The 22,485-nt window shown below is 40.4% G+C and overlaps 2 protein-coding genes across 4 annotated transcripts in view; one reads left to right on the top strand and one right to left on the bottom strand.

The window, feature by feature from the left end:
• Nucleotides 1-10,296, bottom strand: part of LOC111868628 (F-box only protein 32) — a 53,574-nt gene extending 43,278 nt beyond the window's left edge. Inside the window, exon 1 of one of the 3 annotated variants that reach the window (XM_033753124.1) lies at nt 9,910-10,296. In XM_033753124.1, coding sequence (XP_033609015.1) covers nt 9,910-10,043 — 134 coding nt within the window. In that variant the 5' untranslated portion in view covers nt 10,044-10,296. The remainder of the gene's footprint in view (nt 1-9,909) is intronic. The other 2 variants (XM_023859456.2, XM_023859455.2) reach the window with 2 other exon arrangements.
• A 711-nt stretch (nt 10,297-11,007) lies between these two features.
• Nucleotides 11,008-21,142, top strand: LOC111868629 (dimethyladenosine transferase 1, mitochondrial). Its single transcript, XM_023859457.2, has 5 exons — nt 11,008-11,385; nt 11,984-12,180; nt 13,317-13,474; nt 14,230-14,383; nt 20,713-21,142. The coding sequence occupies exons 1-5, from the start codon at nt 11,098-11,100 to the stop codon at nt 20,963-20,965; spliced, it is 1,050 nt and encodes a 349-aa protein (XP_023715225.1). The 5' UTR covers nt 11,008-11,097; the 3' UTR covers nt 20,966-21,142.
• Nucleotides 21,143-22,485: the final 1,343 nt, after the last annotated feature.

Here is a 22,485-nt window from a genome sequence, read left to right as displayed (position 1 = left end):
GGAAGGTCCGACTAGCTGTTTTCTTCCTCAGTATAACGAGAAAGATGAAAACATCTAAGGCAATACTTTTGCTTTTCCCTTTTACCTGAACTACATTGACTCGAAGTCTGTATAATAAGTCGTACAATCCCGTATTAATACACGCATTTATAAAGCGTCCTCTGTGATTCTGCATTCCTCGTTGGTCTAGACATTAGGTTCTTCTTCACTCGCTCGCTCACTCATGGAGCTGAGCCCTTCTTGAGAAGCCGTCAATTGTGCAGCTACTCAAGAACTTCCCGGCATTTTATGGAACCCGAAGTTTCTATACAGCGTTCACAAGAGCCCTCCACTGGTCCTTATCCTGAGCCAGATCGCTTCAGTCCATACCATCCCATCCTATCTCTCTAAGATCCATTTTAATATTCTCCACCCACCTACGTCTTGGTCTTCCCAGTGGTCTCTTTCCTTCCGGGCTTCCCACCAATATCCTCTATGCATTCTTTTTCTCCCCCATTCATGCTATATGTCCTGTCCATCTCATCCTCCTTGACTTGATCATTCTAATTATACTTGGAGAAGGGTACAAGTTACGAAGCTCCTCATTATGCAGTTTTCTCCAACCTCCTGTCACTTCATCTCTCTTCCATCCAAATATTCTCCTCAACACCCTGTTCTCAAACACCCTCAGTCTATGTTCCTCCCTTAAGGTCAGATAGCAGGTTTCACACCCTTACAGAACCACAGGCAAAATCATAGTTTTGTATGTTTTAATTTTTACGATTTTAGGCAGCAGACGTGAAGACAAAAGGTTCTAGACCAGGCATGTCAAACTCAACTTGTATAGAGGACCACCTCAGCCCTATAAATAATAGCCGAGGGCCGCACTTCAAAATATAAATATACATTAGATTTTGATACAAGGAAATTTAATTCTGTTTATTATTTGGGAATAATTTCAGTATGATTACCTAAAGTGGAACATTTATATTTTGCCCACAAATCAAACATGTGATTTTACCTTCTATTTCACAACAGAAATAAGCGATTTCCCATTTTCCTTGAAAAACACGGCGCTCACTTTCAATAGTTCTTTTTTTGCTACTTGAATTTTTTGAAAGCGACATTGCCCTTTAAAAGTTACTGTACATATACAAGAAAACTCGTAGTTGATAATTTAATGTTTAATTATAACCTTTATACGTTCATCACAATGTAACATCAGCACCTGTCGCTGTGTGAAAATGAACTGAATGACAATGTACAAGAGACTACCGGACTAGTAGGAAGGTGTATCTTGTCTCAATGATCATAAAAGTGAAAGTTTTCTAGCAACCCATTAGATAATGGCTGGGGGTTGCAAGCTAGTTTTGAAGGTAGAAATCCCTTGCACTTGTCTCTCAGTTGCCACCCTCCTTGCATTCTTTCTACGACTCCAAAAGGGATTCTTGGAAATACTTGGGGTGGTGAGGCTGTGCGGCTTTTAGTGCATTAACCTTCTGAAATACAATAGTTTGTCCTTCACGCACTTTACAAACCGTTAGTTGGACAAACCTTTCTGCAATTCTAAGAATCACTTTACCTGCAGCCTACTAATTTAAGTCTGCGTGAAACTTCTTGTCTTCTGGTCTGTTGGAAAATTGTCTTAACAAAAAATATTTCTACTAAACTTGTAATATTGATTTTAATATCAATTAGCTCTAAAAGTTGAGAGGCCGGACTTTGTGGCTATGGGTGCCGCATGTTTGACACGGCTGTTCTAGACTGAATGGTAGCAAGCATTACCTAAATTCAGTCTCCTCTTATGTTCCTCCTGAGTCAGGTTTGTTACAGATTTGTTATAGTCGTTCCCAAATATCTGAACTGTACCACATTTTCAAAACATCTGTTTCCTATCTTCATGTCATGATTTTGCCCTGCATTCTGGTGACGAGACAGCAACATATACTTAGTTTTCTCTGTGTTTACTTCTAGACCAACCTCATTACTTAGGCCGCGCCATAACTCAAGCGGTTAGTCGCTGGCCTCCCACCGTGGCGACCCGGGTTCGATCCCGGGTCTGGTCAAGTGGGATTTGTGGTGAACAAAGTGGCGCTGGGGCATCTTTTCTCCGAGTACTTCGGTTTCCCTGCCAATCTTCATTCCACCAATTGTTCCACAATCACTGTCACCTATCATCTGGGACTGGTACAATACGCCAGAAGTGGCCGCAGTACAAGGGACTTAGACCCACCCCACTAGCAAAAAAGAAACTCTCATTACTTGTGTCAGTTAAAGTTTCTGTGGTTTTCTTTACGGTATCCATATTATCACCCAGTAGATTCACATCATCAACATAGATCAGCAGCTGATGTGTCCCATTTAATTTCAGTTCCACCTGGTTTTCCTGGACCTTCCTACTGGCATATTCTAAAGCAAAGTTGAAAAGCAGTGGCGATAAAGCATCTCCTTGTTTTAGACCATTGTGGAGAGGAAAATTATCAGACAAATGTTTACCTATACGGACTTTACCATACGTTTCGTTTAAACATATTTTAATCAATCTAACTAGATTCATGGGTACCCCACACTTTCTAAGAATATTGCACAATACTTCCCTCCTAACTGAATCACAGGCTTTCTTGAAGTCTATCAATAGTTGATGTACTGTCTCGTTGTTCTCTTTTTTTCTTCTCCATTATCTGAAGAATGCAAAAGATCTGATCAACAGTTGATCTGTTACGTCGAGATCCACATTGATGATTCCCAATAATTTCATCTATGCATGGACTCAACCTTGAGAGGCGAATATTGGATACAATTTTGTATGAAGGTGATATCCCACGACAATTACTACACTCAGCTTTATCACCCTTTTTGTGAACTGGTACAATAATAGACTCCTTCCAGTGATCAGACAATTCTTTCTTATCCTTTATTCTAAATAGAATTAATTATCTTATGGATATTAGAACGTAATATTTCGCCTCCTGCTTGAATAAGTTTTGCCGGAATTTGGTCACTACCTGGCGATTTATGTCTTTTCAACTCTGCAATAGCAATGTCATTTTTGGCAGAGTTTGTCAACTGTAGACACTACACTTACGACAGCCGTAAATCTGCTGTTAAAATTAGCCTCCTTAATCTGTGACCAACGAAGTGACGGATCAAAAATAATGCCAAAAATGAAACTGAAGATGTAAAAATATGCTACCTAGTCAGGGTTACCGCAAACCTGGGGGGGGGGGGTAACATAAACGAATATGGAGCAATGATGGAATGGCGATTAACGAATAAATTCTGGGAAACCCCTACTCCAGTGCACAACCTGAGGTTTCGCGGTGAGAAACCATGGACCAACCACCTGAACTATCGCAAGGCCTTTAAATATCACTGTTAACAAAACTAATTAACAGTACAGATAAGGCACGGCATACGCTTATTTTCTCTTGTATTGCGTTATATGAGCTTACACGATAACGAGGAAAACGCGTGAAATACGATATTTGCAAATCCTAATAAGAGCTCTACTGCATACCACATATTTCGCGTGTTATTGCCTGCACTGGCTTAAGGAGTGAGAGTGGAAGGTGCTAGAAAAACGAGGTAGCCATTGCGCTCAGTCTCGCTGAATTCTGGATAGTAGTGGTCTGCGAATATTATTTTTCCTGACATCTCAAATCAATTTTCTTCTACATTCTATAAGTTCCATAATTTTAAACGTTACTAATGTAAAATGTATTGTCTTAGCTATAATATGATGTACCTGTTTGTATATTACAGCACAAATGTAATGACAAAAACATACTTTTCTGACGAAACCTACAAATTACCTAATTTGAACCACCGCAAGTTGCTTGCATTAGACCGGTCCATCGCAGGACACGGTATGTCTCACTATTGCGAATACTTCAAAATATCCTTAAAACGTTCTTTTGTCTTTCAACGTTCAGATCCAAAATGACGCAGAAAGGACAGAATGGGAAATGGACTGAAAATGAATTGCAAATACCCGTTTGAATGAGTGTAGTAGGGTCTATGGAGCTCCTAAAGCTACAACAAGGAGACATCCTATGAAGAGAAACTGGTATGTAAGTGCTGTGAAGGCTTTAGGGAGACAAGCTGCTTTCTTTGGAGATACAAATGAGATTGTATCTGATCATATTAACATGTTATAAGAGTATTTTTGTGGGTTGGAACGGCGCTCTAAAGGTGTTCGAAAGCTAGCATTTGATCTGGCAGAAAAATATAAACTTCCTCACACATTCAGCAAAGAGAAAAGGTTGGCCGGGGAAAAACGGTTATCTGCTTTTATGCGAAGAAATCCTCAACTGTCTGTTCGGAAACCAGAGGCTACCTCACTAGCAAGAGCAAAATTTTTCAACAGGGATAATGTACTATATTTTTTTATCTTTCGGAAACCAATATCGCAAAATTTGGGTTTCCACCTGACAAGATATTCAAAGTAGATGAGTCTGGATTCAGCACCGTGCAGAAACGTCCACAAAAAATAGTTGCACAGAAAGGAAAACATCAGGTAGGCGTTGCAAATGGCGAACAAGGGGTCAACACCACAGTGGCCTGCGCAGTCAGTGCTGCAGGTGTCTGCATACCGCCTATGAGAATCTTTAAAGCAAAGAAATGGAATAACACGTTTGAGATGGTGCCCTTCTACGCAACAGGGATTTGGCCAGTCGATCGCAATCTTTTTCAAGAGCATCACTTTTCTCCTCCTGCTGCTGCTCTGCTTCCTGCTGGCACTGCCCAGCCATCTTCATCTGAAAGCCAGAATCCCAGAAACATCTTTGGGCACAGAGTCTGACTCGGAAGACAGTGATGACAGTAGCAAAGATGAAGATTACGAATCATCTAGTAGGAGAATGAAGAACTTTAAGAAGACTCTAGAGCAGATTTCCCCTTTGCCAAAACTGGCAGTTGATCCACGACCAACAGTGTCATGAAGAAGACAAGGAAGAGCGCAAAAGGCAACTGTGTTAACTGGCGGCCTCTACAAACGGACGCCGGTACATTCTAAAGATAAAGGAAAGAAGAAAATGCAATTGAAAATACAACTGTCCAACGCCACAGATTCAGATGTAAATGATGGAGACTCAAGTTGGTTTTGCTTCTTGTGTGCCAAAAGCAGTAAAGAGGACATGATTCGGTGTCTGCAGTGCCCCAGCTTGGTCCACAACCCTTGTTCTAAAGTGAAACAAAGCATGAAGAAGTACCACTATACGTGCACCGCGAGGTAGACTCTTCTTGATAGCCTACTTTAAGCCACAAGGAAGTTAAATGTCAATTTTGTAAGCCTACCAAAGATGTAATTACTTCTAAAGTACACAAACGTATTTTGAATTATCAGTTTATCACGATGTACAACGTATTTGTGCTCCCCCACTACAGTTTAATGGTTATGTTTCTGTCTTTTTACTTTATTTTAAAGTTTTGAACAATTTTCTTAGACTGTAGAATTAATTTCATTGGCTCTGGGGAATGGCCCAATGTAGGAAACCTGCGGTCCAATTTACGAAACCAGTTGCCTAGAATGGACTGGTGTCAATAGTTTAGTTTTTTGTAATCATACTTTTATTAAAAGTCTTTGGTCACGAAAGTACATAGATGCTTGTCTTATTCCCATCTTTGTTTCCTTCTGCAATGTTTCATGTTTGCGTACAAGACAAAAATTAAAAACTGGTACAAATTTGGCAACTCTCCCTTGTTCATGTATGTTCGAGACAACTCACAATCGTAATCCCTATTATTCGAGCGATCGAAAACTGCACACGCTTCAGACTGCACAGCCGCAGTAACTGGCACAGACTATTTCTGGCTTTCAATAACATTGTACAAGTTGAAGATAAATACTGAAAGCATCGCCATGCGTTTAGTAGATTACAGTGTTCAGACAATTCGAAATACTACTGCTGCTGCTGTTTGAACGAGGCTACGTTTCATTTCGAATTCTGAATGTTAAATTACGACTCCTAGCTATCACGCTGCCCACTTACGTTCATCATGTTCCTGTAAGTGTGTAACTGAGCAGTTGCGACAAGCAACAATATAGAGCAGCTTCGGATTATTGCAATTTTCATGTCCCTGTAAGTGTCTAACTGAGCAGTTGCGACAAGCAACAAGATAGAGCAGCTTGGGATTATTGCGATTTTCATGTTCCTGTAAGTGTCTAACTGAGCAGTTGCGACAAGCAACAAGATAGAGCAGCTTCAGATTATTGCAATTTTCATGTTCCTGTAAGTGTCTAACTGAGCAGTTGCGACAAGCAACAAGATAGAGCAGCTTGGGATTATTGCGATTGAACATCCGGAAGTCTCTCAGTTCGGAATATGATCGTTTTGTTTTACACTGAATTTAAAACTCCACAGTACTTACATGAGAGCATGAGAACTTGGCCCTAAATCTTAATTACACAATGTTACAAAAGCCGCTAACGTAACGCGTCAATATTGTCACGAGTAGAGGGTTAAGCATGGCGAAAATAACGGGTTCTAGTTTTTATGATGGGCTTTATTAGCTCTACGGTTACACTCTCTCTCTCCTGATTACAATTAATACAGCGCTATCGCTGATTTACACAATTTACAGTGCACTATTGCACACGCACTAGGATTCTCAGTTTCCACTAGTCGTCTCCTAGCAACGGATCTCAACAAAGAAACTAGCACTTCAAATCACTGTGAAGTCTTCTTGTTATTTCGTCTTCAATCGCTCTGTACTCCTCTGTCCTAATATGTACTCAATTAATCTTCACAGTTCACTAAGGACACGCTCCTTTCTCGTCCTTGTACTCTCAACTGCTTAACCCTCCTTGACTCTCTTTAGCTGCAAGCGAACTCGTGTTATATAGCCTCGGCACGGACAACGCAGAAAACACGGTTCTACTGTTGCGTAGTGCAGACCACACAGAAAACAAATCACATTATATCTATCTCGCCAGTCCATTGGCGTGATGACTGTTGCCTAGCAATGAGCTATGAACATTCGTCCTATTGCTGCGTGCGCGTATCGCGAGTTGTTTATCGAACCATTGCCTGGCAATGCGTTCCTGTGCCTCCCCTTCTATCAACTTTTAAATGCGTGAACCAATCTTTATGAAACTTGGTATGTATATCATGGTACCTGACCCCATGCCAAGGGCGTACTTCATACATCCCTCCCATCCAACGGCATACTTCGCAAGTCCTTCTCATTATCTGTGTGTTTGTATGTGTATCCCTCCTATCGTTGCAAGGCAACGGCTCGTTTACTCGTAAGTGTATCCCTCCTTTCGGTGCTAGACAACAGCTCGGTAAACATGTTGCCACGGAAAAGTGTTAGAGCTACTCCCGACTGGGTTTTGGATTGGAGATTGGATCTATTGGCCACTTTAACACACGACTTGACTACACTTAATTATAGCGCCATTGCTAATTTCCAGATTTTACAGATCACTAGATCACACGCTAAATCTTTTCCAGCCTGCAGTGTCTTCACTAGTAGTTGCCTGGTTAACGGCTTCTAACCATGATTATTCCTCTGCTTCGGTGCTCAATTTCTCTCCGAACGGCGGCTCCGTTCAAACTGTCTACCTTCTTTACAACTGACTCGCGGCCATTTCCCGCCAACCTTCTATCCTTCTCAACTGAGCACTGTTACAACTCCAATTAAGTGTTCTCTTCACATACTAACTGGATAAGCTCTAACCTTGTCCTTTGCTTACAACATCTCAACATGGACCACGCAGGAAACACCATTCCTGTGTTGCAAGCGTATCCGTTGCAGCGGGAACGTATTTACCGAGCAGCTCCCTAGCAGTGGCCGTCTATTCTTGCTTATAGAGAATCTGCTGCCTAGCAACGGATGTCGTTCCGTTGTGTGTTTCGATGCCGCTGCTTAGAAACGAATGTTGCTTCAGAGCCGTTCGCTAGCAACGGCTGTTTATCTGGCTCCACAGTTCTTGCTTTGAGCAAATACGACACAGCACGCAACAATAAAGGAATTGAACGCGTAATTTTCCGCACGGTCCGTGTCTTATCAAAGGAGTGTGGGTCTGTCTGTACCGTTGTTGGGTAACAACTTGGTAAAGACATCCCTGCGATAAAGAAGAACTGTTGGAGGCGTAGTTTTCTATGCGGTCCGCGTTGTATCAAAGGAAATTAGGCGATTAGTTCTTTGTTACGTCTGTCATTTAGCGACCCTCTCAGTACCGAAACTGTATAGCGTCGATGATAGGGTGATTCATGAATCAGGAGCAGTTAGTGGAATGAGAATTTGCAGGGGAAGCCCAAATACTCAAAGAACACCTGCTCTGATGCCACTTTGTCCACCACAATAAGGCCTGACCTGAGATCTAACCCGGGTCGCGGCAGTGAGAAGCCGGCGTCATGCTATGGTAGAAGATTTTATTTCACTGATTTCATATAGTACCTACGACGTTCACAGCATGCATGTCCATTGCCTCTGGGTGAAAAGTACCAACACTCATATCATGGCATTCATCACTATGAACTTTACAAATCAATGCAATTGTCACTGTACCAGTTTGCTATTTATATTTTATAGTTTCTGTGTCATCAGTCAGAATCTGAAATAATCACTGCATGTTTTCAGACAAGTCCTGTGTTTTATGATGTCCGTTACCTTGAGAACATGTCATATAAAGAAAATACACATAATATTAATAATAATAGATTTTATATCTATAATTCTCGTTGAATAATCCTATGGCTATTACCAGAAATGTTATGTTTTATAATTGTATTTGATCTTTCGTTCAAAGTAGTACCCATTTGTTCAACTTGCTCAGTTCTAGATCTGCTACATAATGACGTCAGCTGCTGGAAAATAACATAAGAATTATGAAACAGTCTCGAAGAACATAGAAGTTGTCGTTTGTAAAGGCCCTGTCACGGCATTTGGCTATTTGGCTGTAGCGATTGTGAGAAACTACAATATGGACTAGACCAGTGGTTCTCAACTTTCGTGAGACCGCGGCCCGGTAAATTCTTTTCTTATAAGACGAGGGCTCGGTAAAACTGATGCCAAGGTCCGGCACTGGGCCGCGGCCCGGTGGTTGAGAAACAATGGACTACACGACCGATCGCCCGTCCAAAATTCGAATTGGTTTCCTTTATAATCGCGGAAGAAGTTATAAACACTAGCTCAATTGTCCACCTAATAATGAATTTTGCCATTATTCTAGGCGCCGGAAATATAACGTTTAATCGAAGTCCTTTATTTATATAATTACTTTTACGCGGTACATACGGACACGATGCAGATAATGGGCACTTGTGCAAAAGGAGACGCTTTAATAAATGTGTATTTTAAGCACCCTTAGATTAATTACAATCCGATCATTAGAGTCACGCTTTAGCTGCCAGTCTACTGTGGGTAAAAAAGAGGACTTCCTGGAGCTTTCCTTGCCAGAGGTACGTAGGAAAATACACTAATCAACAAATTATTCAGATTATCGCTGTTTGTCGAGACAAAGGGATTTCGCTAACAGACCATTGGTCTGTAGCTGTGACGTCATGTTCCCGCTGAAGGTCATCATCAGACCGAGGTCACAATAAAGTCTTCTTACTTCCTATTAGATAGGTAAATAAATCGTAATAATAAGGAATGAAATGTTACTCGTTCTTAATCCACACTCACAAATCTCACTTTACTTATTCTGGATTTAACGCATTTAAAACACAATTAAATGCATCCTATGCATAATAATCAAAGAAGATTCGCAACTGATAAACTATATTTCTATAATCGTCTGCCATCCACAGGGGTCAATATATTCAAACATCAAGGTCATTGTAAATGAGATTTTAGACGAAAATTCATATTTTGCCTTTCTCCCGATTTACTGCATGAAGAAGCTACCATAGTTCCCAAATATGCCTACTACTTGAAAGAAACGCATTATATTGATTCGATCAGCTGAGATGGTAAACAAACCTCGTCGTCGTGTCCATATTCTCTTGCTGTGTCCCTTGGCGACCACATTCCAATATCTTCTTTTTCTCCCAGCCTTCTTCTGTTTTTACCCATTCTTCACCTGGTGAACGCCAATCTTTTGATATGAAAGGCATAGTCTTGTGTTTTTGAGAGTTAACACGCCACCAGCAACACAACGTACTCCACGCACATCAAATATGAAACTGTATTACCAAAACATTAACGCGCATGGCTTTGTTGTCTGGTTTGACGTCTTCCAATCAGCTGACAGAATCATATGTTCACAACATCGTCCATTTTCACAACGAATTTCTCTTCACACTGTTGTTACTACATCTGCTGAGAGAAAATGGAAACATGCACGAAAAACCTGTCACCTAGGAAGCTTGGTTGAACTATATTGTCTTTGCCGTCTTCGTAGAGCGCGTAGTGGCCATATTGACGGTATTGGCCAATGACGAAGAGGTTCACGGTCTTCACAGTCTTCAAGGTGCTTATGTGTAGTGGGCAATTGAATAGATAGTTAATGTTTGGTGTAAGGTACTTCTGAATATTTTGTGGGTTAGATGTTTTAAAGAGGACGACATTTAAAAGAGACTTAACTGGATTATGTATTGATTAGTTCAAGACAAGTTTCTACTAAGGTCAAATGAATGTTTAGTAACGTCCAATCATAACCTATTTTCTTAATATATGTAGCACGATTTTTGGCATTTCGTTAACGTTTATTACATAAGAAAAACATCTGTGCATTCACGATAATACGGACTTTGATTCCAAGACCGGACTGTGAAGAATTAACGCCGTAGCAACACTAATAAATACTTCCTTTTTCATCAGGTTGGCATTTAATCGAACCGGACAATGGGAGATAATGAGCAGATGCCAAAAGTTGATCTTGTGAAGGATAAAGCCAATATTTCCCGCACCACTGTCGATTATATGAAAATTGTGGAAAAAGAAAACCTGCGTAGAGTTCAGGAACTACAAAAGCTGAGGCAGAGGAACGTCAGAACTGGTTTGATGTTAGGTGCCGGTGTACTTGGAATCTATTTGTACACCATTTTCGCTGTCAGACAAGAGAAGTTCTTAGATGACTTTGACGAACCAGCCACAACGAGCAACTAGGCCTCTGTAACATCTTAATTTTTATAGCTGTAGATTTAATTACTCTGAATTATTTTCAAGATGTCTGTAGCACGCAGTGTACAAGAGACCATGCGGCTTCCACCATTACCAACAATTAAAGATATACTGAGGCTCTATCGCTTGCGTGCCTTACGGCAGTTGTCACAAAATTTTCTGCTGGACCAACGCCTGACAGACAAAATCGTGAAAGCAGCTGGCAACATAAGGAACAGCGAGGTTTGTGAAGTTGGACCTGGTCCTGGTGGAATAACCCGCTCTATACTCAACAGAGGGCCAAGTCAACTCATTGTCATAGAAAAGGACAGACGTTTTAAACCTGTTTTAGATGTGAGTTTCAGCCAGTTTCTCAGAGGCATTTGGAGTTAAATTTGACATTTGAAATAATAATACATGTGTATATGAAATCCTTTATAGGAGCACAGACAGAAAGTGACCTATCCCATCGCTCAGTACCAATTTAGCATATAAAAGACTTCTTGTAAGGAACACTGAAATTAGAATATTGACCTACTACTAATATTTCTTACCTGTACAGTGTTTTCACAGTTAACACTGTTTACCGAGGCATCTGGTGTATACTTTCAATAGTAAAACAAATACTTCTGCGTTTACTTGAACAGTTTTATATTTCTCCTTTTAATTAGAAATCTTGGAGTGCAGAATTATTTATTTTTCACTCTTTGTACTCTGCAAAGTGTGAATAAAATGTAATCCTATGGCTGACATTACATTCAATGCCAGACTGCTCTTTGAATTTGGGACTTTGTAACAAAATTTACTAAAGAAAGCGTTGTCAGTTTGAAAATTTCACATTTACATCAGTGGCATAGACAGTGTGCAAATAAGAGAAGAGAGTTTCTTTTTTAATTGAAATTTCTGACCCCCTCCACCTGCTGTTAGAACTAAAATCAGAACTTCTGTTTAGCTCTTGGAGGAGTCATCTAACCAGTGCATGAAGGTTATCCTAGGAGATGTAATGAATTTTGACATGAGCAAAATATTTTCTGAGAACAAGAGGCAGGAATGGGAGGACTGCCCACCACATATACACATCATTGGTAATCTTCCATTTAGTGTGTCAACACCGCTCATCATCCGCTGGCTGCAAGCAATGTCTGAGAGGTATGTCACAAGTTTCTACTATTTCACTGTAAACCTACTTGAGGTCGACTGACTTGATGGTACAAGGTCTTCCTTCAGCAGATCATAGCTGTTAGCTTGACAAGAATTTTTGTGCCATCAAGGAAGACGCAGATCCATTACCATGTTTACAAAAGCCTACCATTAAATCATGTCCCTAACCAGCTGAATGCAATCCTCACTTTCACAATCTGTTTCCCTAGAAGTTACTTTTATGTCTCCTGTGCATGAACTGTGAAGTTAAAGCATATAATTAAAGATGTGTTTAAAACTCCTAAATGGATTTTGATTAAATGTGGTATGTGAGGATTATTTTAGATGTCATTGTCCAAATGTAATTTTGGTTTGTATGAGCCTGGTATACCTATCAAATGAAAATTTTATTAATTTTCTCAAACACAGATCTCATTCATAAAGCAAAATATAAATCTCATTAAAATCTACATTTTCAGAACATGTGTTTATATAGTCAATATTTAATGAAATATAAGCAAAAACAATATATGACTGCATGGTATAGTGACTGTCTACAGGCTGGATGACCAAGGGGTCAGATTAAGTCCCAGTGGGGCTAAGAATTTTCACTTTTCCATGTCGTCCAGACCGGCTCTCAGGTCAACCCAGCCTCGTATGGATACCAGGGGTGAAGCTGACCACTCACCTCCAACTGGTGCAGGGGTCAAGAAAATGTAGATCTATACCCCCACTCTGCCACAGACCTTCATAGCATAGTGCTTAGTTAAGCACAGGGACAGCTTTACCTTACTTTACTGCATGATAGCTTTCAAACAATAGATTTTTGTTTGCAATAATTGGGCATTCAGGTGGATGAGGTGTGTATGTAAAACAGTAACGAATTCACTTACTAATATTATGTATATTCCATTCCAGTGTATACATGTTTGTAATGTTACCTTTCCTTCAGCCCCAGCATCTCCCAAATGATCTTACCTCTTGTGGTTTTAACCAAGATCTTGTATGGCTTGCTTAGTCAACCGATTCACCATTCATCATGTTAATTGGTTAGAAAGAACTCGGTAACAAGCTGACAGCAAAACTCAACTGTTAACACAGTGACATTTTCCAAGTCAGAATTACAGTTGTTTTTCTTCTTTCAGGAAAAATGCCTGGTCTTACGGTCGTACCCGGCTCACGTTAACATTTCAGAAGGAAGTGGGAGAACGAATGGTTGCTGACATCATGTCAGCACAACGCTGTCGACTGTCTGTCATGTGCCAGAATTGGTGCACAGTGGAACACAAATTCATTATACCTGGTATGTTACACTGACAGCTCAAGCACATGAAGATGCAAGTATGTTCAGAAAAGCAAACACAAACAAGTACTTAAGATCTAGAGGTTTGTGATGGTGGTATTTTAATACTGTTATTAAGTTTTTGGACATATCTGTCATTGTGTTTTTATATATGTATTTAAACACAACATTTTGGAGACTGTTCAGTCTCCGTCTTCAACTAAAACCCTACTCAGGTGGGCCCAATTGTTAGAGTTAGTCCCAGTATCTGGAGGTAGGGACTACCTCTACTGATGGGGCCCAACTGAGTAGGCTTTCACTTGAAGATGGAGACATAATCCAGTCTCTGAAACTTTGTGTTTTAAATAAAAAAACAGGACAGTGAATAATGTCCAGAAACTTGATAATTGTACAAATAAGTACTGATTAACTGGTCATATTGATGTACTCTAGGATTTGTAACTTGTTCAGTGCAGAAGGTTCACCTGGAAGAGGTTACAGTAAAGTGTAGCAGGAGGTAACATTAAAATCTCAGTCAGGTCAACACTTATCTTGGCTTTCCTCACTTTCACCACAGAATTATGTGACAGAAGCTTCAAGTAAGCCACAGCTGCATCCTTCCATATTCTTACTACTTGCTCCCTGGGACCATCTTCCTATGTGAGTCACCAATATCCAACTGATGCAGTTCAAATAGTGTTGTTAAATAGTCTAATAATCTTTTATCAGCTCCTGTGTATCAAGCACATGCCAAACAGTGCACCATGATGTTCCAGGAAGAGCATTTATTCCTAAACCAGAAGTGGATGTCAGTGTCGTACGCTTCACACCATTGGTTCAACCCCAGATTCCTCTACCATTCAAACTAGTGGAGAAAGTCGTGCGCAACATATTTGGTTTCCGTCAGAAGTACAGCATCCGAGGGGCAGAGTGAGTACATGCACAGCTGATCTTGGCCTGCCGTCTGGTGGTGAATATGAACACTTGCTGTTGATAACATCCTTTCTATGGCCTGTATAGCACTAAAAAATTACTGATCATAAAAATTTGATGCTCCAACACACAGTGAGATATATCTACCTGGGTATATTACAGTTCACAAGTTAAATGTACAAACAGCATCCTAACATGTTTGGAAAGAGCTCTCTGTCCCTGATATTGGTGTCAGCCAGAGAGGGAAAATTTACTCTTAAAAGTTAAGAAATGTAAATACAGGGAATTTCTTTTGTGGCTGTGCTGGTACATGGCCTTTCCACTATGATCAGATTTGGTGACAGTGAGAGTGAAGTTTACTCGCCTGCATTACAGGTGAGGAAGTAGTTCCAAATTCTTTCAAATTATAAAAGGAACACTATGGAACAGATTTCTGAAAACAACGCAGAACAATAATCTGAAGTATGTTTTAAGATTGTGACATTTCGTGCTGAACATTGGTCAGTACAGAGGGAAACACGAGTAAAATTTAAGCATTAGATATGAAATTTCTTATATTGAGAGATAAATAAGATGGTATAGAATTAGGAATGGAGGTAAAGGTAAAGCTATGTTATCCCTGTAACAGGTCATGGAGGCCCACAGGATTGTGAGACATTTTCTAGACAATCGGCTCACAGATGGCTGAGGTTGTCAGCCTTATGCACTGGCCACCCTTTATCCTCAGGAAGATTCTTTGTACTCATTTCTGTTTGAGGCTGAGTCAACCCCAGGGCCATAGTACAGCTGAAAGGATTAGGTCAATTGAAAAACCTAATGCCCTCACCACATGTAGCATATATGATTTCGAGGAAATATTGCAATCCAAAATTTGTTAATAGATATAGACAAGAAATTACTGCCATAGTTCTGGATGTGTAAAGAGAACGGATAGAACAAGTATACAAAGAAGATCACTACAGTTGAACTTTAGTGGAAACAAACCTATGGGATGACCAAGAAAAGATGCTTCAGCCAGGTACTAGAAGACTCCAAGAAGAGAGAAAAGAGCTGGTTAGGAATCAAAAAGAAAAGTTGACCGGCTGTCAAACAGCCCACTAGGAGGAGGAGGAGGAGGAGACAGATGCTGCAAATGTTTCCTTTTGGCTTCTTGCAGTTCTCTGGATGTACAGGACACTTCAGCTTTGAGAAATTCACACCCTACTCAGAATCACATGGAATAATGTTAGGAAAATGAGGTGGCCATGACTCATAGCTCTTTCACCATATACACAGTTCAGGGTTCCTCAGTGATATGTGCAAATGCAGAATCCTATCAGAAAGATCCACATTATTGCAAAGAATGCACAACTTTGGTTTCGTAAGGCCATAGTTTCAGTGAGTCTGTAGCAGTTCTCTCTCAGTCCTATTTGACACCCGTGGTTCTCGAATATGGCTAATGTTCTACCCAAGGTTCAATATTGTCCATCTTTCCTTTTGGTAATACTTGATAATGATTTGGTTTCTGTAGGGAACTCCAACTCCAGGAGTCTTTATTCAGAATTTTTTGCACATAACACAGTCACACATGAATAATGGAGTTACTTATAATATCACCTCTTCTTATCATTGCTGCTGCTGCCAACTCGTGAAGTTAACCTTCACACTATAATGTTGCTGCAATCTCACTACCGCCATGGCCAAGTAAGAAAGGTGGTAGCCAATGGAATGATTGCACATAACAGAAAGCCCATGCATCAGGACAGCTGCTAAATTACTGCAGACACACATCTTGTGTGCATTTTGAAATACTTGAAATGTCTGTAGTTTCCACAGTCTGTCTCACAATCCAATTTGTATATGTTCCTTGGAACTTTTTAATTTTAAGGTATAGTTAAATACATTCAGTAAAATTTGTCTGTCATTCTTTAGTTTTAAGAACATGCCTTTGTTTCATGCTTTACAAAAACACCATTGCCATTCTCGCTCTTCTGTAAATCTCCTTACTGCATTGCAAGCAAGACTAAAGATAAGAAGACGGTATAGATGTGCTGTTTCAAGGGTGACAACACAAAGAACATGTTTCAAGGTACTATAATGTGCATATTTGTAATCTAGAAAACTAATATACTGAAATTCATTCCAGTATAACAAAAACATGGTTTTGTCATTTGCTTGGTGAAAATTTAAATAGCCCAAAATATTGCTCTCACGTGAAGAAAGACAAAGATTTGAATACCCCCACTTATAAAAATAACAGTTCTCTGTAGCATTCCATATGACTGGGATGTTTTCATACTTCACATACTGTGTTCCTCTGCCAAGCATGTTGGTGAAGTGACGGATATTCAGGGTGTATCAAGTTCAGCTCTCTGTTAGGCTAACGAAGTCCCCAACGAGTCCAACGGTGCTATCGGGAACTTCCCAGGCAGTTATTGTTGTAATTGCCTCAGTGAAAGAAGATGAGAGATGAGGCCAAGGTCACATTTCTGCAAGCCTATTGCATCAGTCAGCCATGTGACACTGTGCTGTGAACATGCATTGTTTTTACACAAGTGCTTTTTCAGCTTCTTGTTTTCTTTTGTCTATGATGGATGGCAAAACTGAGCAACATATCCGCATCAAGCTCTGTGTGAAGCCAGACAGCGGTTTTTGAATGGCATTTACATTTCAAGGCTGATTGAGTGTCAGTTGAAGATGACGAACGTTCGGGGCGACCAAGCACCAGCAAAACAGCAGGTGTTGAAAAAATTCAAGAACTCATCCATGAAGACTCGCTGAACAATCCATGAGGTCGCAGACACCATTGGGATCAGTTATGGAGTTTGCCGGAAGATCTTAACAGAAAATTTGAACATGCACCGCATTGCCGCAAAGTTTGTTCCCCCGACTCTTGACAAATGATCAGAAACAGTGACATGTAAACATGTGTCTTGAGCTACAAGAGAAGGATAACAAGGACACAACTTTTATCTCTAGGATCATAATGGCTGAAAAAAGTGGATTTACAGTTATGATCCAGAAACAAAGCAACAATCACCAAAAAAGGCGCAGCAGATCCAGATTTCAACAAAAAGCATGCTCATTGCTTTTTTGATGTGAAGAGGATTGTTCACTATGTAGTGTTCCTCCTAACACTGCAGTCACTTTGGCACAACCACAACTGGCTCCATCACGACAATGTGTTCGTCCACATGTCCCTCAAATCCAAAGGGTTTGTTTGGATTTGAGGGACATGTGGACAAGCACATTGTAACAACATGGTTATTGTTCCTCATCCTCCCTACTGACCACCGCACTTAGCCCCCTGTGATTTCACTTTGTTTCCAAAATTGAAAATGAAGAGATAACATTTTGAAACAGTATCTGACATCCAAAGGAGTCACAAGTGGTACTCGACAGCATTAAGGAAAATTACTTTCACAGTGCTTTTGAAGCCTGGAAATAACAATGGAATTGCTGTATATGTTCTCAGGGAGACTATTTTGAAGGAAATGACAGCCAAAATTAAGTTGAGCAAGCATTTCTCTTTTGACCTAGTCCAGGAACTTTCAGACAGCACCTTGTAATGTTTTTAACATGTATGTTAATTTCGGGAGACAGTTAAACTAAAAATGTATCATAACATACCATATTATAACGTATAATAGTTAGTTAGTTATTTAGAGAGGGTGGGTTTCCCCATGTACCGTGACCAGTTTGATCTATTGTGCTTCCCTCTATGATATTCTACCAGTCTCTTTACCCTACCGATAAATGGTGCGTACCATCAGTCCCGCCGAGCAAGCAAATTCGGCCACTTGCTTAGCGGTTTCTATAATGCTTCCCCCATCTATCAGAGGCCTTAGAGACTATTGTTGGGCGGGAAACGTCCTGGAATTTGGCTCAGTGATCCCTTTTGGATATATGAGGTTCTTTTACGTGCCGTAAAGTTATGACACGGGACACACAGCTTAAAGTCCCTCCCGGAGGACTTGTTCCCTGAATTTTTCCACCCTTAAAAATTCGACGACCTCCGCCAGGTATTTGAACCCGCGTACCACGAGTCATGAGGTGGGAACGTTACCTCTAGACTACAGAGGCCGCTATAACGTATAATAACATCAGCCTTGTACATCCAGTACTAATGACTGTAGAAATGGAAGTACCTAAACTGTTTAAAAAAGTATTTTTATATCAGTGTATCTACAGCTTTGTTTAGCTCAAGACCTGTGTAAGTTGGGGACTCTAAAGTAGACAGTTTTCCTGGCTTTTACTGCCTTCCAGATCCTTACTTACTGATCATTCATGAGCCATCTTCAGTTCTTCATAACCTGTGCATCTGAAAGAATCATTAAATATGTTACACTCATTTCCTATTCTTGCTTTAATCCCACTTATATTTGGGAACGCCTAACATGGTCAGCCCTTTTCTATCCATTTTTCTTGTGCACTTAAAGAGGATTTGATCTATTGTCCCTGTGTGTTGCACACAGAAATTACATGCAGGGCACTGGACAGAGTCAAAATTTAAAATTTCCCCTTTTTTCATGTCCATAAGTAGCTATGAAATGGATGACAAGTTCACGTCCTATAGAGTGATATGCCTCTCTTTGCCACCACATGAAGATGTGTGAGGCTTAACTAGCCTCCTGTGCAGGTACCAGAAGCTCTTTCCTCAAGGATAATGTCAGCTGAATACTTCCATTTTATTCTTGAATGTGTGGAGATTTGCCTCACACCTTGTACCTAGCTTCATTACATGATACTGTTTCCTGCATTATTTGCACAAAACGTCTAAATGTAATTCATAATGGGGAGGTCCTTTTTGTCTATTTGAATGTTTCATCTCCAAAACTATATAACAAATTTGGTAATACTATATGGCAAATTTCATTTTGATCTATACTTATCCAGTTTAATCTTATTTTCTACAAAGTTCAAATCAAACTTGTTATTAAAAAACTCAATTTAATCCTGTGACCTCTTGTTAAGGTCTAGCAAAGCGGCCTCCGTAGTCTAGAGGTAACGTTCCCACCTCATCACTCGTGGTACACGGGTTGAAACCCGGCGGAGGTCGTCGAATTTTTAAGGTCGGAAAAATTCAGGGAAAAAGTCCTCCGGGAGGAACTTTAAGCCGTGGGTCCCGTGTCACTGAGCCAAATTACGGACATTTCCCGCCCAACAGCAGTCTCTAACACCTCTGGTAGATGGGGGAAGCATTATAGATACCGCTAAGCTAGTAGAGGCCGAACTCGCTGGCTGGGAGGGACTGATGGTAAGCACCAGTACCAGTAGGGTATAGAGACTGGTAGAATATCATAGAGGGAAGCAGAATGGACCAATACAGGTCTAAGTGCATGGGGAAACCCACCCTCTCCAATAACTAACTAATTAACTAACTAAGGTCCAGCATAAGATAATTTCTATCTTTGTCACTGCCTTGTCTCTTCTTTTTTTTGCCTGTCTTCACTTCATTCACTATACACTATTCTTGACTTTCTCACAGTCTTTTCCCCCTTCCCATTTTGAGCCCTTCTTATCTTCTTTAGTTTATTCACAAGTACAGTGTAATAGTACCCAGAAGACCTGCCAAAATACTAGATTCATATCTGAAGACCAATGAAGGCTGTAGAATGACAAAGGGTGCTTTGGGAAAATGTTACGCTCATAGTATTTTTCTACTGCAGTAAGATCTTTTATAGCTGATGAATTATCTTCGTGCTTCTAAGCCACTTTTGGATCCACAGACTATTAAATGATCAGTATCTCACATGTTTGGTATAGTAGTCAACAAGTGTAATTATTACTGGCACATCCAAAAGTACTTACAGCGTAAGAGTGAATGCCTTTGTCGTAATCACCCACGTTGGACACACACAATTAAATACTCAGCTGTCTATGAAAAATTGGAGTTGTATTACCATATTTGAGTGATCTGCAGTTTGAAACATGGTTTTCTTTCCAATTTCTGAGGGGTGCAGGCAGCAGACTCAAAGGTTCCCTTTGTCCTTGCCACTCAGCTTGTCACACATGAAACAACCATAGAAAGGAGGATAAAACAGTAAAAGTGTTCAATACAAGCTGTTAAGTTGCCAAGAGGAAACAAAAAATGAAGTTGCTATTTGTAAAATAACATTTTCAGCCCTGGTAAAATATATTGTGGGAACTGCCCACATTCAAGCAAGTGTGACAACGTGAGCTTCATTGCTTAGCAACGATGAGTAAACAGTGGTTGCTGTTATGATATATAATATGATGCTAACTAAACTTGGCAAATCAAAATAAAACAAGTTATACGACTGAGAAATACTGTTTTATATTATGGATATTCTACTTGAACTGAGTATAAACTTAAACTGTTGCAGGACACTGTTCCCAGTCCCAGTACGAAAACAGCTTGGTAAGGAAATGTACAGTCTTGCAGATGTTAATCCCCTGACACGGCCTTTCCAACTTACTATCGAGGAGTTTGGGCGACTGTGCCAGGCATACTGCAGTATATGTGATCGTGATCCTAGACTCTATAAATACAACCATCGAGCAGCCACAGAAGAACGTGAACATTTTGACAACTTGTATGATGAGGAACAAGATTTAATAGAAGATGTACCACACTGAAATACATGATGAACTCCTGTAAATTGTAATGACCTTAGAAAACATTTGTCACGATCAGTGTTAAGCAGCTGGTTTAGAAGTCGTAAGGTCTGTGATGTAATGAAACACTGTTTCCTAATACAAAAATAATAGCTGTAATTATATCAGTAAATACAATAAAACCCAAATTCAAAGTTTGTCTGGAGGACAAGTCTTTTGTACTTTCTGAAAACCTTAAATGGGGGTGGAGTTTGGAAACCAGAGCATATAATGACTATTGAACATAGTTAAATCAATAACAAGGCACTGAACCTTGTCAGTTGGAGCATGCCAAACTAAATCCCTTCAACACTAAAATAATACGCAAAACATTGACAAGGAAAATTAATACATTAGGCATATGGAGCTTTTGATGAGGCCAAAAAAGAAATGTGAGTCTGTAAGTCGTACACCATCAGCACGTTCACTTTTGTTGATGTCCAGCAGTGACTGCCCTACAGCACGAATAATCTCCTCTCTTGTGTTTTAACCTGTCCCTCACTGTGGTTCTTTCATTTTGGCAAAGAGATCATAACTGCACGGACTCATATCGGGTGAGTATGGCGGATGTTGCAGTATCTCCCATCGCCAGCGGCGAAGGAGATCCTTGACAGCATCAGCAGTATGAGCCCTTTGCATTGTCATGAAGGATAATGGGGTTCGTTGCCAACAAGTGTTTTCTCTTTCTCCTGAGTGCTGGATGAAGATGATTACGCAGGAAATTGCAGCAGTAGCCAGCGTTTACTCTCTGTCGAGGTACAATGTGGTGCAGTATCACTCCATCAATGTCATATGCAACAGTGAACATCGCCTTCACATTACTCTGCGTAGGGTGCACTTTCTTTGGACGAGGAGAGCCCGGATGCTTCCATTCATTTGTCGCTTCAAGTGCGGTTCGTATGAGTGAGCCCAAGTTTTGTCCAGAGTGACGATCCTTCCACAGAAGTCGTCATCTTCTTTCTGGTACCGGTCCAACAAGTCCTGTGCAGTTTTATAACGTTGCCATTGTTGCACCTCGGACATTGTATGCGGTACCCAACGCGCTGCAATTTTGCAGTATCCAAGAACATCATGCAGAATGTGGAGCACGGTTTTGTAACATATTATATATGAGACAAACACCGTCTTAAATGTAACAGGATGCTCAAATATAATATTTGTAACATATGCCTACCTCAGCAGCTAACTCCCACACAGCCCATCGACGATCAACATCCAGCAAAGAAGAAGCTGAATTGTGTGGCTGTCAGCATGGGGTCATCCTGAACGGCATCCCTCCCTTCACAGAACAATTTCTCCCATCATGCCACTGTGTGATATGGCAAAGCAGCATCACCACATGCTTTTCGCAGTCCCTGATAACAGTTTTGTGCACTACGACCTCATGCAAATTCCAATTTTTATCGAGGAGCATTGTTCTTAGGGCACTTGAACTGTGCTCCCTGCACTTCAAGACGATGCACAGTGCAACTCAATGAAACACAACCAGAGCCACTCACTGC

This window comes from Cryptotermes secundus, unplaced genomic scaffold (genome assembly GCF_002891405.2).
Source record: "Cryptotermes secundus unplaced genomic scaffold, Csec_1.0 scaffold696, whole genome shotgun sequence".
NCBI lineage: Eukaryota > Metazoa > Arthropoda > Insecta > Blattodea > Kalotermitidae > Cryptotermes > Cryptotermes secundus.
Note: the sequence above shows the minus strand (reverse complement) of the source record. Positions and strands in the feature narration are given on the sequence as shown.